This window comes from Drosophila elegans, unplaced genomic scaffold (genome assembly GCF_018152505.1).
Source record: "Drosophila elegans isolate 14027-0461.03 unplaced genomic scaffold, ASM1815250v1 contig_476, whole genome shotgun sequence".
Lineage (NCBI taxonomy): Eukaryota > Metazoa > Arthropoda > Insecta > Diptera > Drosophilidae > Drosophila > Drosophila elegans.
Genome location: NW_024545863.1, coordinates 18,217,100 through 18,234,219, shown reverse-complemented (window position 1 = coordinate 18,234,219; position 17,120 = coordinate 18,217,100). Strand labels below are relative to the sequence as shown.

At 42.0% G+C, this 17,120-nt stretch overlaps 4 protein-coding genes across 20 annotated transcripts in view; 2 read left to right on the top strand and 2 right to left on the bottom strand.

Annotated features, from left to right (window-relative positions):
• The first annotated feature begins 1,277 nt into the window (after nt 1-1,277).
• LOC108135161 (calexcitin-2) lies at nt 1,278-11,889 on the top strand. Of its 2 annotated transcripts, none has more exons than XM_017255783.2 (5): nt 1,278-1,401; nt 6,345-6,495; nt 9,091-9,143; nt 9,373-9,492; nt 11,026-11,889. In XM_017255783.2, the coding sequence occupies exons 2-5, from the start codon at nt 6,438-6,440 to the stop codon at nt 11,347-11,349; spliced, it is 555 nt and encodes a 184-aa protein (XP_017111272.1). In that variant the 5' UTR covers nt 1,278-1,401; nt 6,345-6,437; the 3' UTR covers nt 11,350-11,889. The 2 variants fall into 2 exon arrangements, with proteins under 2 accessions (XP_017111272.1, XP_041565570.1); XM_041709636.1 differs by having other exon boundaries at nt 1,280-1,298.
• Nucleotides 11,890-12,830: 941 nt separating this feature from the next.
• LOC108135073 (putative peptidyl-tRNA hydrolase PTRHD1) lies at nt 12,831-13,723 on the top strand. The gene is made up of 2 exons (XM_017255630.2): nt 12,831-13,095; nt 13,442-13,723. The coding sequence occupies exons 1-2, from the start codon at nt 12,910-12,912 to the stop codon at nt 13,613-13,615; spliced, it is 360 nt and encodes a 119-aa protein (XP_017111119.1). The 5' UTR covers nt 12,831-12,909; the 3' UTR covers nt 13,616-13,723.
• On the bottom strand, nt 13,696-15,772 carry LOC108135072. Its single transcript, XM_017255629.1, has one exon. It carries the CDS (start codon nt 15,327-15,329, stop codon nt 13,776-13,778), a length of 1,554 nt encoding a protein of 517 aa, XP_017111118.1. The 5' UTR covers nt 15,330-15,772; the 3' UTR covers nt 13,696-13,775.
• An 88-nt stretch (nt 15,773-15,860) lies between these two features.
• Nucleotides 15,861-17,120, bottom strand: part of LOC108135070 (collagen alpha chain CG42342) — a 71,040-nt gene continuing 69,780 nt past the window's right edge. For 10 of the 16 annotated variants that reach the window (XM_017255628.2, XM_041709586.1, XM_041709592.1 and 7 more), the window contains one exon: nt 15,923-16,657. In XM_017255628.2, coding sequence (XP_017111117.2) covers nt 16,490-16,657 — 168 coding nt within the window. In that variant the 3' untranslated portion in view covers nt 15,923-16,489. Of the gene's footprint in view, nt 16,658-17,120 lie in introns of all 16 variants that reach the window. The other 6 variants (XM_041709587.1, XM_041709589.1, XM_041709588.1 and 3 more) reach the window with 1 other exon arrangement.

Here is a 17,120-nt window from a genome sequence, read left to right as displayed (position 1 = left end):
TCATAGTGTGTGTGTCAAGGCTATGCTAAAAATTTGTCCACAACATTTGCACATTTTGATTTGTTATGTTGTGGTACACTGCGAGAATTGCATTTATTTGGCTGGGTGCCATAAAAGTATATCCATTTATTGGGTGTGCTTATAATTAATTAAATTTAGGGAAATTTCGCAATATTTTGCACAGATTTATAAACCAGATACATTCTTAACTGCTGTTGGCACCGAATTATTTATCATAATTTGAAATACTATTAAATTGTCTTCAAAAATAATAAAAATAGAAAAATTATCCCTTATAGACAATTAATTTAAACATTCCATGAATTTTAAGTATAATTTTTTTAGTACTCTTTAAAATTAAAAATTTTTTTTAGCACAAAAAATATTAAACCTTTAAAGCAAACCCAAAAATGATAATTTTTTTTGGTTCTTTGGGTTCAAAATAAAGTTTATTGTTAAACTGCTTCTTTTGTGAGATTATTTAATTATACTTTTGTAAATTTTATAAAAACAAGTATCAGTTAAAAAAAAAATGATTAAATTCTTTCATAAAAAAATTGATGCACAACCTTAGGTTAATAACATTGACGCACTATAAGATTTACTAATGGATGCATTCTATTTAATCTTAGAAAATAATTTAGTTAAATGACAACACGAAACAGTTTATAGTTTTCTACCAAGTCTTAAACTAGACCAAAAACAGGAGAAAGGGTGATAAACTTTTAATACGAGCTTAGTAAAACCGAGCGAACATTCCTTTGTCCCGACAGTAACCCGGTAAGCTAGCTGCACATTCCTCAGTGTTCTTGAAAGCCCGGGGCGTCGTAACCCCTGAGCCCACTACAATGTATGCCGGCCGATAAGAAACGCCATTTAATTACCAAAATAAAGTGCAGTCCGCCAGCCCAGCATGGAGTTTTCTGCGAGTGTCAAATCCCAAAACAAACCCACGAGCAAATATGCCGCATGCTGATGCTGATACTTCTGCTGATGCTTCTGCTCGTAACAGTGCACGTGGTGGCCAAAAAGCACACTGCACTCACACTGCTGCACTGCCCATGCACACTCTCGCACACACATACACACATACACACACACAGCGAAGTCGACTGCGACAGCGACTGCGACGGCGACTGCGATAAGATAAAACGCAGCGATGACATAGGGCACCCATAGTGCCCAAGTTCTGCCGACGCCGACAGCGACGTCGGCGCAGACGGGGAGCCCATATAAAAGCCGCTGGCTCGACGGCAACGAGCATCACAAGACGGCCAACCGCGTTGCCGAGCAGACGAGTGAGTCCAGGTCCAGGGTGCCGAAATCCAAAGTCCGACAACCGAAATCCGACATCCGAAGTCCGATATTTCAGTTAGAAAGAAGACAGAGTCAGAAGCAACGGTAAAGTTGAAGTCCAAAAAGTACCTGTGTGTGTGTGTGCTGGTGTGTGTGTGAGCGAGTGCATTGTGCGAGTGTGCAAGTGTGTTTGTGTTAAGAGTTTCCGTTACAAGAATAATAATGGCGCAAATTTTTGAAAAACATACATTTCGAAAACCACCGACGACAAAAGAACAAGCCAAAAGTAACGAGCACAAGTGGGTGGCTCAAAATGCTGCTGCTGGCTCAACAGGAACCCGAGCCCCAGTTTTTCTTGAGTGGGCAGATAGTTTGTGAAAGAGGTCTTTTAAGGGGAGAAAAAAGGGCGGTGGTTGTGCGAAACACAACCAGCCTCTCGACAATTTAACAACTGGAAGAATATTCTTACTTCCCCACCTTGGCCAGCCATAATGAATTCATTGAAATCGGCCTGGCCAAAGTTTTGCTGGCCAGGCCAAGGTAAATGCATGGCAAGGCAGAAGCGAGAGCCCAAGGACCAAGGATCCTCGTCCTGTCAGTCAGTCAGCACGGTTTGGTCCTGCTGTTTGGCCAGGCATGCGTCGCTGGCCTTAGGCCGCGCATTGTCTGCTCCTTGGCTCCTCCGCGGCTGCAAATTAAATGTAAATTAATGCAAATTACACAGAATTGCTGCCAGCCGGACAATGCAACAAAGGCACAGCCAAGTGGGCACCGGGCAGATAGTGGACATCGGGCAACGGACAACGGACAACGGACCACGGACCACGGACAATTCCCCGAGCTGCATCAGCAGATAAAGAGCAAACGACGACGCCACTTGCATTGTCTATTATTTTAAATTGGCTGCGCAAATTTACGGCAGCGCAAAAGTAATTAGCGACCGTTGAAAACTATGCCAGCGAAGCGACGCCCAACTCGAATTGAGAATGAAGATGGGTGAGAATTGGAAAAGCAATTGGGTTTGGGATTGGGTTTGGGACTGGGTCATTTGGTCGCGAGCATCGTCGGGGGATTATATTGCTGGGATCAGCAGCTATCTGTGCTCCGTAAATGCTGCCCATGACAGCCCAAATAAATATTCGCCTAACCCGATTTGCATGCTGATGCAATCAAAACAATTATAATTAGTACGCAAATCGACTGGCAAAATCGATCAAATTCGAGTGTCGGGGTGTAGCATACTTTTCAGCACTGCCTCACAACTGTCAACTATGCGAATGCCATGAATTTATAATCCTTGTCCCGCATTTTATTCTCAAATAATTTATGAGTATCCTGCACCTGCCCTTGCCCCGCTGGGGATTTTGCATAATAAACACATTGCAGGCCAAACAAAAAAAATAGAGTCAGTTTATGCAAATCAAATTGTGTTGATAAACGGCCAGTGGGTCGTTCTCTAAATTTGATTGCCCAATAAATTGCCAAATCAAATCAGGCCGTTCCACATCTCACCCGCCACTAAAAATGCAATTAAAACATTGATGTCTTCATATTGAAATTTATAACTTCGCAGATGGCGATTTATGGCTCGAGAGGCCGTATAAAGCGCTTAAATATTTTCGCCACATTTCCATTATTAGAAACTCGTTGCGCAGCACAGCCGAATATGCAAGTACCAGCGAAACTCAAACAGAACCCAATTAACGAGCCTTCGGTGATGTTGGTTAATGTGGTCGCCTCGTGCCACAAAAGCCGACGCTGTTTTGCGGCCGGCAGCGCGTGGCTTTTATGCATTGGCGCATGAGTATTGGTAATTAATGGGGGGCGGCTTCATAAATGCCCATAGCCATCCCCATGTCATGCCCACAACGACAAACAAATGGCGGCGGCACACGGCGTATGCGTAATGTGCTCGGCCGCCAAACAGAAAGCGGAAAACGGAAAAGTGAGAAACAAATGGCATCGATGAATTCAATTTGCGCGCGTATTTAATTATTAATTTCGAGGATAAATAATCCGCACATCAGGCTATTAAAAGGCTTTAAATTTCCAGGGCCATCTCCAATTGCGAGCCGTTAGTGCCAGCGAAATGAGATTCCGGTGGATTGGCTTAAATTACATCTGCCAGCATTTTCGTGTGTCAGGATTTAATTTCACAGGGAGTGAAAATCCTACTGCAACGTGGCTTTATAAAACCAGATCACTACCAAGGGCAGTCAATTGAGCATTTAAATCTATTAATGCAAAAAGGCAATTCGATTTTGTTACCATATTAAAATCAGTGAAAAATTGGACCAAATTAAATTATTTTTATACTTTCACTTTTCACTTTTTACTTAAATAGTCTTGGGAGGTGAAATCGAAAATTTCAAAAAGGTTAAAAGTATTTCCTATATAAGGACTTACGATCTTTGACAAATATTAAACCTTACATTGGTGTACGCCTGCGGGCCGTTGTTCCTTTTCATTCAAAAACTTTATAAGATATTACCTTGCCGCTTTGACAGGATATTTTAAAAGAGTAAACTATCTAACAAGCTACAAGCGATTTGTGAAAAGTATCACACTGAAAAGCAAAGTAATAAACAGGGTACTCAAGTTAATTTTTTTTCCATGGCCAGGAATCTAATTTAAGAAATTTCTAATCCGAACATATTTTAACATATAAAGGTATTGTTTGTGCATACAAAAATTTCAACAATTTGATTAAGTTTCTCAAAAAACATGAAAACTTTTACCTCCTTGCTACGTGCTGGTATTTTAGGTGGAGCTGTCCTTATAGCCTGTAAAAAAGTAACTTATGCAGTTGCAATTGGACATAAAACTGGAAAGGGATTCAAATTGAATTTTACACTTTTTGTGTGCTTTTACATTCAGTTTTTATTTCGGTTCTTTCACGCCCACTTCGATTTCACCCGATGTTAATTGACGCTCACGTAGGAAATTAATGAACTGTGACAGTCTGCTTTATACGTAAATGTGTGTGCATTTAACACTAAATGAACTTGACATCGTTTGCCACAATGTGTGCAACCATCGCAAAACCCAAATTAATAATAAATTGATTAAGCAAGCGATTTAACCTAGCAAAATATTTGTCAAAAATGAATTTGTATAAAAGCGAAATTAGTAAATTTCATTACCTTAACCATAGTGGCTTAAATCGAAGTCAGCTTTCGATAAGATTAACTGCTCTAACGTGTGGGCAGCTTAGTACATAAATTTGAAAATATTATAAACCTTACAATTTTTAATCGCCTCGGTTTGCTTTTATTTGGGCTTAATGGTTATAAATCCAGCTTACTTTTTAATTATTTTCCAACCTTTTAGAGTTGATAAGTTTGTCATATTTAACCCACTGTGTTCATCGGGATAGGCGTAGCCCTCACCTCCCACTTAGATACCCGAAGGCAATAAAACAATATTAATAATGTCTCTCAACTTCAAGTGGAATTACAATTTCGAGCCATCGTTTCCTTGGGCGAATCAGCCTTGGCTGCTCACAAAAACCAACCTTTTCGCCGTAATAATATAATAATATTAGCTCTAGTAAGAGCAAAATTTACCTGCACTTGACCGAATGCCTTTACCTTTGCGCCGTTTTGGATCGGATGCCTTATTTCAATTTGCCGCTCAGCAGCATATCCAATTGGCGACTCGGAGATATTCCATTTAATTTCATTTCCGAGGAAAACTGCATTTTTGCCAAAAGGAAGTGCTCCGCTTTTAGCCATCAGCCATCAGGCAACAGCCATCAGCCATCAGCCGTGGGCCATCGGCGTTTTCTTGGCCAACGGTATCGTCGTGGCCGTTGCCGTTGTCATGTTCATTGCATACCACTTTCCACTTGACATCCTCGCAGCAATTTCCCTCTGTTGTGGAATTATGCTTTGGCTACCTTAGTCGCTTCGAGCCAAGCTAAACAAATGTCAGTTTTTGGAGCAAGGGGTACGAGTGGATGGAAGGCGTCCCCGAAAGTAAAATAAGGCAAATATTTACTGTGTTTATGCGAAGACTATTTCGCAGATTGCGACAGCCTTGAAAACAAGCGAATTAAGTGTCTCATTTCGTAATTGATTTATTTTATTAGTCATTGCTTGAGAAATATTGCTTTCAGCAAGCTCTTATTTTGAGTCCCCATTAAAGGCTTTCGTTTAAAAAGGAATAAAAACCACCTCGAAATATGGGCCATATAAATAGATTTTTTTAAAAGATTTTATGCAGGTTGGAAATGAGAGCGTCCTGTGACGTATTCATTAGACTTGTCGAATATATAAAACAAAGCACACTTTTCATAGCTTAAAAGGCGATTGCGAATCACTTGAGTTTCACGAATTAGCAGCCATAAACGTGGTACATACACATGACGGTCTCGTTTAGAGGCAGTTAATGCAAACACGAAGGCTTTCAGTGCTGTTAATGGCCTGCTCTGGTCCTTTGATGTTTGGGCCCTGTTTAGTGCGTCTGCTGCCGCCGAGATACATTCCACAATGCCAATGCATGCATATATAGTTCTGTCTAATTTAGCGCATGGCCCTGCCTTGCATCTGGCTGCTGATTGAAGGTTAAATGAGCCATGAGCCCCATTTCTCAAAGGGGGGCGTGGCGGGGGCAGTCTGAGCCAAAGCCATTGCTTGCATTTGTGTCGCTCATAGCTCGGCACTCGACCCGCCCCCATTACCCCTTTTGCCACCCCCCCCTCCCACGGGATGCATTTGCATGGCGCATGGCTCTTTTGCCCCCCTCGCATCCTTAGACGCTCCTGTTTTATTTCCTTTGCCTGAATTAGCTGGCATAAACTAAGCCAGTCAACTAGAGCAAACCCAATCCGTTTTTCCTGCTGCTTCCGCCAGTTCTATTCTGCTGGTTTTGGTTTCAGTTTCTTTCCTTTTTATTCCCCTTCTTGACTGTTATTTTAACGAGGCACCATTGCTAATTGAGAGAAAACTTTAAACTTGAACGCAGTTTCCTTTTGAAATACACTTCATTTGCCAATTCATGTTATTCACGATGCTTGTGTAATTGTGTTTTTTTCGTTTTCATTGCAGTTCCCCATTTCCGGCTGCAACTGTGGAGAGCCAATAAAAGCGCAATAAAGAAAACAACCAGCGAAGACAAAAAAAAAAAAAAAAAAAACAATAATGTCGATCTCCGATTTCCGCAAAAAGAAGCTGCTCTTCCTGTTCAATGTGTTCTTCGGTGAGTATTTATCGGAATGATGAATGGCCCGGGTGAGAATGGACATTTCTCTTATTGCCACTTCTGGGGACCACTGCTGGAAAACTTTGATTAGATTGCACTCCAAGTGCCAGAAAGTTCCTTAATAGGATTAAAAAACACAACACACCGCAGCTGCTGGCCAGAGATAGGGATATGGGGTTTCCCGTAATAAAGCCGTAAACTGAATGACAGTTATTAGCTTGCAGTTCCGCCTTCGATTTAATCTCCATTTCCAGCATCTCGGCGGTGCAGACGGAGCGTATACGTAATGTGGTGTTCCGACATCGCGTATACGTGAGTGCACGAAATCCACTCGAATGCGTCGAGTGTGTTTTCCTTTCCATGTCTAATGCACAGAAGTGTTTGCCTGTCAGCGAAGTCAAACAAAACTTGACAATTTAAAATTAAATTAAATGCAATGCAAATGCAAATGCCGAAAGGAGAAACTTTCGAGGACGGAGCTCGCAAGACGGCTACTCTGTGTGTGTGCTCAGGTTAAGTGCTATTCAATTATGACTAATTCACCGGTGCGGTTGGCTCATCCCTGCCATATACACTCACACTAACTTGGCTCAGTGCCCGCCCTTCGCCGGCAGATGGTCAGGCAATAACAAAAGAGTAGCGCCCAAAAAAAAAGATCATAAAACGCAAGCGCCAAACACTTGACACTAGCATTGAAGTGGCCGTTTGCACACCGTTGCGAATGATTATGGAGCGTCCGCATGGCCAAAAGCCAAGTGTAGGGGTTGCGGGAGGGGCACTCGGAAAAAAGGAACGTTTAAAAAAGAAAACTCGACACACGTTTGTTTAAGGATTCATTTAAACACTTTTAAAGAGTTTCAAAGAAATTGCAAACAAATTTAACTTAAAATAGGTTATAGCTTAAAACTTCTTGAAGAGTTATATCATTAAAACACTTTTTAAGAGTTAAAAAAAGAATCGATTTTTAAATAAATTAAGACTTAAGACTTTTAATAATTTATTGGTTCCAAAATTGATTGATTGATTGAATTTCTGTTCTTTTTCACGAGTTCCAAGGTGTAAAAAGTATTTATGAATTGCTTTTGAATTGAAAGTTCGAATTTAATGGTCTCAAAGCTCTTAAAATGACTATTTATTTTCCACCATTTGTAAAAAAAACAAGAAAGAAAGCAAACTTCGGCAAGCCGAAGTTCATATACCCTTGCAGCTATTGCATGAATTAAATACTTTTGAAAACATTTAAATTATGATTTACTTGAGTAAATGCTGAAAAACATTGAAACTATGATGATTTGCAGCTCAATTATTAGATAGTTATTTTATATATTTTTATTATTTCTATGGGAGCTATATGCTATAGACGTCCGATTTTGATAAAATTTAAAACATAATTCTGAAATAATTAAACATTGCTATATGTCGAAGAACTAAACAAAAAATTAAAAAACAGAAAAGTTATAATTTTTTTTCATTTATTTTTCCGATTGTTCCTATGGGAGCTATATGCTATAGTCGTCCGATTTTGATGAAATTTAAAACATAATTCTGAAATATTTAACCATTACTATATCTCGAAGAACGAAACAAAAAATTAAAAAACAGCAAAGTTATAATTTTTTTTCATTTATTTTTCCGATTGTTCCTATGGGAGCTATATGCTATAGTCGACCGATTTTGATGAAATTTAAACCGTAAATCGGAAATATTTAACCATTACTATATGTCGAAGAACTAAACAAAAAATTAAAAAACAGCAAAGTTATAATTTTTTTTCATTTATTTTTCCGATTGTTCCTATGGGAGCTATTTGCTATAGTCGTCCGATCCGGCTCGTTCCGACTTATATACTACCTGCAATAGAAAGACAACTTTTGGGAAAGTTTCATGCAGATAGCTTTAAAACTGAGAGACTAGTTTGCATATAAACGGACGGACAGACGGACAGACGGACGGACAGACGGACAGACGGACGGACAGACGGACAGACGGACATGGCTAGATCGACTCGCCTAGTGATGCTGATCAAGAATATATATACTTTATAGGGTCGGAGATGTCTCCTTCACTGCGTTGCAAACTTCTGACTGAAATTATAATACCCTCTGCAAGGGTATAAATATGGAACACAATTTAAATTGTTTTCTGATTAAAAAATAATCGCAATATAGAACACAACTAAATTAAAAGCCACAACGCAGACGTAAACAAATATCTTATTACCATATTTTAAATGCTGGGGAAAGAAGTGGATTTAAGAATATAGAATTTTTTCAAATTTCGTGCTACTTTTTCTCTGAGTGTGGTAGAGATTTTTATGAGGTGGAGGGGTGGCAGTTAGGCTGTGCAATTCCGATGATGTTCGCACCACCACCGCCGCCAACCGGAACTGTGTCGCAGCCTGCCAAAAGATTTGTACATTGTTCATCGCTCTATTCGTTCTTTTTTTGGCCCTTTTTCGGCACTTTTTCGGCTGCGCTGTTTGGTTTTGTGCCCCCGACTGACCAATGCAAACAATGCGGGACAACAACATGCAATTCACGCTGACTACCCTCCAATATTAACAACAATGCGGCATAATGCGTGTCGCAACAGATGTGAACCAAAGCGGCGAAATCGACGTTAAGGACTTCGAGCTGGCCATCGAGGTAAGTGGAGCGGAAATACTGCCAGCAAAAAAGGTAGCACAAATTTGAATGTGTATGTTGTTGAAGAGTGCATTCGAGAAATTCTGGCAACTACATCAGCAAAAGCGCTGCGCAAATGCTGCCAATGTTTTGCCTGCAGTTTTTGCATGCAGTTTTTGCCCACCGATAACTCAATTTGGAAGTGCCGTCCGTGCTGACTGGTATTGTTTTTTTTTTTGGCCAATTGCAGCGCGTTTGCCAACTGCGCGGCTGGCAGAAGGACACGCCGAAGAACAAGGAGACCTACGACCTGATGATGGAAATCTGGACTGGCCTGCGCTCCAAAGCGGACAAGGACAACGACGGCCAGGTGAGTTGCGAGCTGCAGAGGCAAAGGCAATTACATGTCAAGTGATTCGGTTTTTGTCTGACTCCATTGTCAGTGCCGAAAGTGCTGAAATCCATGGACTGCACTCGATGCCATTGTGGCAGCAGCTGACAAGTGTGCAGGACAGGACACCCTGCCCCTGGCCCATTCACACACCCACCTACACACTCACACTCACACTCACATTCACACTCACATCAGGACGTCCTTTGCTGGCACAGACAAACGCAAAAAACGGAAGAGAAATTCCGTTCATAAATTTCCCTTTTTATTGGTGCGGAATGCCGAGGGGTAAACAAATTCCCTGCCAGCGGGCGGAAATTGAATTGTGAATTATTTGAGCAGTAGTGCAATCCAAATTCCGGCCGGGTATTCCTTGCCACCAACTTTCTTCTCATTACGAACAAAGACCAACTTTGTCATGCAGTTCTGCACGGCTCCCTACAGTTGCCGTCGTTTTTGCCTGGCATAATCGCACCGCCAGTGCGGCAGCAAATTAAATTATAATCCGGAGCAGCACATAGTTCAATATCAACAAACGGCGATCAAAACCCGCAACAATGCGATATAAAGCGAACAGAAATTGAAATGTCAGACCAACAAAACCTCGGCTTAATTCTATTGGCGCGTTCCAAGGGTTACGGGTTTACTGGTTTACTGGTCTACTGGTCTACTGGTCTACTGGTCTACGGATACTTTGTGCACAACTAAACTAAATGAGGTAGTGGAACTTCGTCTGCCACAAAGCCACAAAAGTTCTGGCCACCGGCCAAGGAACTTGATGGAGTTTTCTGCCAAAATATGCCAAATCCCCACCATTGTTGGCCCGCCTTTGTGGCAGTCAGCTTAAGATTTATTGTTCACTTTGCGCAGCAATTCAAGTCGGAGCACGTGCCGTGACACGGTCCCAAATTAGCCGGAAAAGGAGCTGCAGTTGGCTAGACTACGCATCTCTCAGCGGTACAGGGTCAAGGATCTGGCTCGTTTCGATTCAGTCTGGGGCCATAAACACACAAATATGCAGTTAGTTCGAATCGCTGTTTAGAGTTCCTTTTGTGAACAGTGGGGAGGGTGGGGTGAAGTGCCAATTGGCAGTACAAGTGGTCCTGGCCAGACACAACCCTCGCACTTATTTATGGCGGTATTAAAACATGCCAAAACGTAACGGCTGGCCACAATTAATGGGATGGTGCTGGTACTGGTACTACTGTGGCGGTACCTCCTGCTGAAAAGGCGGTCAGCCAAGTTGGTCAAGGCGATGTTGCGGTAATTGCCTTGTTCGGTATTGGCTATCACTAGATAGCATTTTTGGGGGGGCATAAATTACGGCACCGAAACAGGCATAATCATGGACAGGGGATGTTTTATGGGGAAACTCCGCCCGAGGCGCTACCTACTAATGGCCTTTTCAGCACGGGGCGTGATGCATAAATCTGGAGCTTCTAATACGCCATCCGCCATCCGCAATCCGCAATCTCGACGCATCTTCATCCTTTATGGCATCCTATATTCCAGGTCAGCGTCGACGAGTGGTGCAACATGTGGGACGCCTACGCCAAGGACCCCAGCAGCGTGATGGACTGGCAGAACGCCTACATGAACTTCATGTTCGACCTGGAGGACGCCTCGCACGATGGCGGCATCGACGTGACCGAGTTCACGCTGGTCTGCTCCAGCTACGGCCTGGAGAAGACCGAGTGCGAGGAGGCCTTCGGCAAGATGGCCCAGGGCCAGGACGAGGTCACCAGGGAGCAGTTTGCCGCCTTGTGGAAGGAGTACTTCGCCGCCGAGGACTTGGATGCGCCGGGCAACTTCATCTTCGGCAAGACCAAATTCTAAGACGCGGAAGCCAAGAGCTCCGACATTGGCCATACTGAACAAATGCAACAAGTGAAATTATTATTAAAACTAATATAATATATCTATTATGGACACGGAGGGCAGGCGATCGATCTCGGACCTCGATCCCCCCAATTTGATGCTCCGTCGTTGTTAGTTGAGTGTTGTTTTCTCTCCAAGAATCTCAAGTTTTGCCCAATTCAATGTTCTAATTTAGTAGCGTAATCTGTCTGTAACCTACATATTTATACTTTATAAATCAAGGCTTCGAGAAATGCGCAAGCTGCGGATATCTCTACACATTCATATATGCAAAAGTGTACCTTTACGAACTACGACTATATCTAGCGATGATATCAATTACGAGGTAGGATCCCGCACCGATCCTTATCAATGTGGTGCGTAAATTAAATCAATTAAACTGTCAAATTGTTATGTGTGTGTAGTCGTCGTTTATCGTCTCGCATCTATGGCGTATAAATTTAAATGTAAATGTAAAGTGTTCCAAGAAATTACAACAATAAAATCAAAGTAACTACACCAATCTCGTCCCTCACTTGTTGCTTGCCTTGTAATTTCGATTTAAAATGGCGTTTAATGGGCCTGGTGGGGGGGTGAAAACAACAGACAGGGCAGCGCATCAAAAGCGATATAATCAACGTGTTCCCGGCAATTTATGAATATTAAGGATAGAGTCCATCCGGCTGGTCAGCGTTAAGGAAACTTACTTTGCAGCGCTTAGAGCCTCTTAATTTATGCTCCGCATTCAGGCAGCACTTAAATTGAGCTCCCCCGATAATACCGTCAGCCAAAGTATGTGAATTAGCAGTGAGCGCAAACTATTATTGAAAAAAATGTAGTAAAAGGTTTTGCTATATTTAGAAAAAAGTGAAAACTAAGTTTGTTAGTTGTGTTTTCTTTGTTTTTACTTGTCAGCATTTTGTTTAAAACTCGTAATCTAAGTTTTCGATGGAAAGACTTTTCTCTGACCATGTTTTTCCCAACAAAATCAAAAAATGTTTTATGATCTGACTAAGAATCAGATCCCACTTCAGGAATGTTTTCCGCGTTTTTTTTTCGGAAAACAGCCAAATTATAACGGAAATGACTGAAAACACTTGCTAATAGCTAAGCAGAACACCAGTGGCGACATCTAGCTCTGAAACTTCAATTTCTACTTTACATGATTCTTATACATTCTACATTACAGCGCTTTAAATCCGAACGTTCACACTGTTGTTGCAAGGCCGGAACGAAGAGTGGATAAAATGCTAAAACCCATATTAATTATTTCCATCTAATATTAAATCGGGTAACAAATTCAATGTTTCAAGATATTGACAATATATTTTAGTGCTTGTGGCTTTTTTTATTGAACGTGTGACTAACGCGTCCCCAGTGTAAACACAGCTTTAGTCATGTTTTTTAACCTGTTTGGCAACTCTTTTGTTTCAAAATAATATGGCAAGGCTGCACGCAGCTGTTTCTCTTGTGCTTCCTGACCGGCATTTACTTTAACATAACTTTGATAACCATTTGGAAACTTGTATTTTTTAAAACATGAGCAACATTGTGCAGTATATTATTGTCCGGAGTGATTTGCGTTCCGCGCTTAGTTGGCCCATGGGCGCGGTTATCGCACAGTGCTGCCATGCCACAGCCGCCGTTATCCACTTGAACTCAGACGATTCAGACACCGTGGCCTATTTGAAAGATCTGGATAACATGCACAAGGTGGTGCTGGAGGTAAGAAAACAAATTTATTTTATAAAACACTTTATTTATTTGAATTATTTATTATTCCTTTTGAGTGTTATTGATAATCGTAATATATACATTTTTGTTAATGTATTTTATTAAAAATTTTAATGCAAACGTGTACCGTTTTTAAACCAAAAATATATTTTAAAATAAAAGGCTTGAAAGATATATGATTTTGTATACTTTGCTTTTATACATTGGCATAAAAATAATTATTTCATTGGAACGTTGGGAATAAAATAAAAACTGCCCTAGCTACGAAATGATTAATATGATTATGTAGCATTAGCTCTTTGAATAATATAAAATTAACAACTCTCCACATCAACAGGCAAAAGATGAGGCAGCCTTGGTGAAGCTCAGCGAAAAGTTAAAGGAAAACGAGATCAAGCACAAGCTGTGGATTGAACAACCCGAGAATATTCCAACCTGCATAGCATTGAAACCCTACGTAAAGGATAAAGTTCATAAATACGTCAAACAATTCAAGCTTTTAAGGGAGTAGTATTTCGATAGTTAAAAAACTCTATATTTAGAAATCTATATTTTTGGTCAATTTGTATAAGCATTTTATATGTTCAAAGCTTGGGGTAACAAAAATATATAATATAAATATATACAAAATAAAAGAACAATAAAACAACAGAATGAAACAATGTATGACTCTAAATATCCACTTGGAGCATGGTCCTGTCCTTGAGGATCTCGATTAGACGCCGTGAGATAAGAGGACATCGCTCGACTTTCAACTGACGCAGCCCGCTAAGCGTCTTGGCCAATTGGATGGCGATCTCATTGGAGAGATGCGGCGAATCGCTCAGGTCCAGCAGCTCTAAGGCGTTTAGCTTGCGCAGTTGCCTGAGTTCATGTGCCTCGAAGTCCTGATTGCGTAAAACTAGAGATCGTATTTCCTTGAGCTGCGAAATGATCTTCAGACCGACTGCATCCACGAAACCCGGACCACCCTCCCGGAACTCTAGATGCCGCAGCGAATCCATTTCCACGAGGGCCAGCAGCAGCGAATTGTTCACCTGATAGGGTGGCGGTTCCAATGGAATGGCGCGTAGGACCAAGGTGCGCAGGTGGGAAAGACCGCCTAGCTGCGGCTCGTCCATGTACGGACACACTGTCACATCGAGCACCTCCAGCAAGGGACAGCTCTGCACCAGCTCGCGGTAGACATGCTCATCTGTGGCCAAGTTCTCAACTTGAAATTCGTGGATGTCCAACCAATCGTGGTTGAAATTGCGCAGACGAATCTGCGGGCAGCGCAGCTCGCGAAGAAGTGGCAGAGCTTCCAGATTAGAGAGCAGAGTGGGCTCCAGGTTTTCGCAGCCCGATAGGTTTAAAGTCTCCACGGAATCGGGCAGATTGCCTAAAGTAGATCCCCAAAGTCCATGATTCTCTCGAAGATCCAAAGTCCTCAGTTGGGTGAGCGGTTGCAAGTAGAGCAGATCCCGATCTGAAAGGTCGCAACGGCGCAGGGCTAAGCTGGTAACCTTGTGCAAGCCATTGGGACTCTCGAATAGGTTTTGCATATGATAGGGGGTCAGTGAAATGCCATGGAATGAAAGCTCAGTCAGGTTTGGGCAGCTTGAGCCTAGCAGCTGGACAAATTGATTGAAATGCGGCCAACACGGGTGCAGCGGGCCGCCTTCCAAACGTTGAATGTGTTCTCCGGAAAGGCGCATCAATTCCTTGATGTTCCATGCCGTCAGCATACAGACCTGCTTTATATTGAGCACACGACTCATATGCTGCGACTCTAGTTGGTAAATCGTCTGAAATCTTTGGCAACTGGAGGCAAAGTTGAGACGAGCATTCAGAGGCAGATAGTCGAGCACCAATCCCCAAGCGTCGTCGACGATGGGTAGACAGTCTGCACTCTGCCTTCCCGGCTCCTCTTTATCCGGCGGTTGATCCCCGGTGTCGCTGGCCCTCAAACACAACTCACAGCCATTGTACTTGTGCACTACGCAATATAGGGCCTTGGCCGCTTGCGTGGCCTCTTCAAAGAGCACCGATCCACGTAGCTTTTCCTCATCCCATTGAACCATCTCTACGGATCCGAAACTTGAGAAATGCTCCACAAGGCTCTGTTTTGAGATTGGCAAGTTAGCAAGGACCTCCACCCGACGCACTTCTTTTACATCCTCGGTATATGCCACACCGTTCTCAACGTAAAAGTTCCTGTGACGTGGCTTTGGAATGCGCCACATTCTGATCAGATCTTGTTGCAGTTAGGAAAATTTTAGAAATTGTAAACTCAAGTTTTTGGTTTCTATTATTTGTCTAAAGGTCTTTCTGTAGTGATATAAATTCCAAGCTTACGAAAGAGTTTGTTTTCTCTGAATGCTTTGCTATGACCTTTATTTTATTTATTTATCACTCTTTAAATGTATCTGAATGTATGCAAATTAAAGTACATTAAAAACCTTATTCAAATAACACACATTTTAGTTTTTCATAGACTTTTATTTTGTAATTTTTTGTTTTTTATAGTGTTTTCTTGTAAAAAATAGCTGGGTTCTTGCTTATCGTATTCGAAATCGCTGTAGAAGTAGCTGCAGTAGATACAATTTATATAATAGAAGGTAATGTAAAACTACAATTAAAGGTTGCGACGTCAGCAATTTGGCACAGATGCAGATACAGATTATACAGTGCTAATGATAGGATGTTTCTTTGCGATGCGTGTAGTAGCTATAGTGCTGTTCGATGTCTACAGTTAACAATAACAAGTTACTAAAATTAAAACCAAAGCGCTTAGATTCGTCTGGGTGTTTTTTGCGGGACCACGCCTCCGTGCAGCAGTCGATGATGGGGGGCGTTTGGCAATTAGGGTTTGGAGCGCGGATGCTGCAGCGCATTGAGCTCGTCCTTGAGCCACGCCTGCCAGTTTTCCTGCGAGGGGCGAGACAGAAATTCAGCCGGATACGGCCGGAGTTGGATGAGAGAATTCGGTTGAGAGCCAGGACCCGTCACCAAGCTAAGCCAGTGTGTGTTAGCCAAGGATTATTGTATGCGTGTGCGTGTGCATGTGCTTATGGTTGAGAGACAGAGAGAGAGCGAGAGAGAGTGGGGAGCAGAAGGTTTAGACAGAGATAGAGTATGCTAATAGCATCTACTTTGCAAAACCGTTAGGAGCAGCAGCCACTTGGCATTTGTTAGCGCTAATTGCAAATGTCAACAGAGCGAAACAGAGCCAGGATTCGCAGCGGAAATCGGAAATGCTTAACTAGTCCTGTGCCCGCGTCTGTTTGTGTGTGTGCGTATGCGTGTTGGGCGGTGGGTAATTGGGAGGTTGGGTGGTTGGGAGGTTGCAAGGTTCTTAGGTTCTTGTGTTCGCCATTTGCTCGGCTGGCTGCCTGCTTCCTTTTCACTCATTGTTATGCAAATTATCCTGATATTCATCATATTCGTTTTCATTATCCTCCGCCTGCTCGTCCTCCTCCTCCTCCTCCTGCTCGTAATCGCTGGCGTTGCTTTCCGGCTGCGTTACATCGGGCAAATAATCCTTGTGCACGGGCGTCGAGATGATTGGCTCCTGTGTTAGGTGTTCGTGTGTTCGTGTGTTTGGTTTTGTTTTTGTTTTTGTGTTTGTGGGTGTGCAAATGCGTTTGCCAGTGTGTTAGTGTTAGAGTGTGTTGTGTGTGTAAGTGTGTGTGCGAAAGCAAAAGTTAGTTAACCAACTTGGACAACAACAAGATACTACCAAGTAGATGGAGGCCACGAGTGGCGCATGCATAGTAACAACGATCAACTTTCCGACAGCCAATTGGGGTTACACAGAAAAAAAAGAATGCCAAGCCTGTTGATCTTTTTTTTCACATCATTGCAGATCTTTAGATAAAATACAAGGTTTGTTCTCAGAAGGTTTTTTAATATATTTATCCTGTTTAAAATACTTTTTGAAAATTAACATAGATCAATAGATTCAGCATTACAAAAATTTGCATTTTTAAATAATAGTCGTGTGATTTCAGAAAAGATAAATAAATATAAAATAC

Bases quoted from the DNA above. Each gene is read 5' to 3' on its own strand.
- LOC108135161 (XM_017255783.2), top strand. From the start codon at position 6,438: ATGTCGATCTCCGATTTCCGCAAAAAGAAGCTGCTCTTCCTGTTCAAT. The intron at 6,496-9,090 runs GTGAGTATTTAT...GTGTCGCAACAG, and splicing joins CCTGTTCAATGTGTTCTTCG to ATGTGAACCAAAGCGGCGAA. The intron at 9,144-9,372 runs GTAAGTGGAGCG...GGCCAATTGCAG, and splicing joins ACTTCGAGCTGGCCATCGAG to CGCGTTTGCCAACTGCGCGG.
- LOC108135072 (XM_017255629.1), bottom strand. From the start codon at position 15,329: ATGTGGCGCATTCCAAAGCCACGTCACAGGAACTTTTACGTTGAGAAC.
- LOC108135073 (XM_017255630.2), top strand. From the start codon at position 12,910: ATGAGCAACATTGTGCAGTATATTATTGTCCGGAGTGATTTGCGTTCC. The intron at 13,096-13,441 runs GTAAGAAAACAA...CCACATCAACAG, and splicing joins TGCACAAGGTGGTGCTGGAG to GCAAAAGATGAGGCAGCCTT.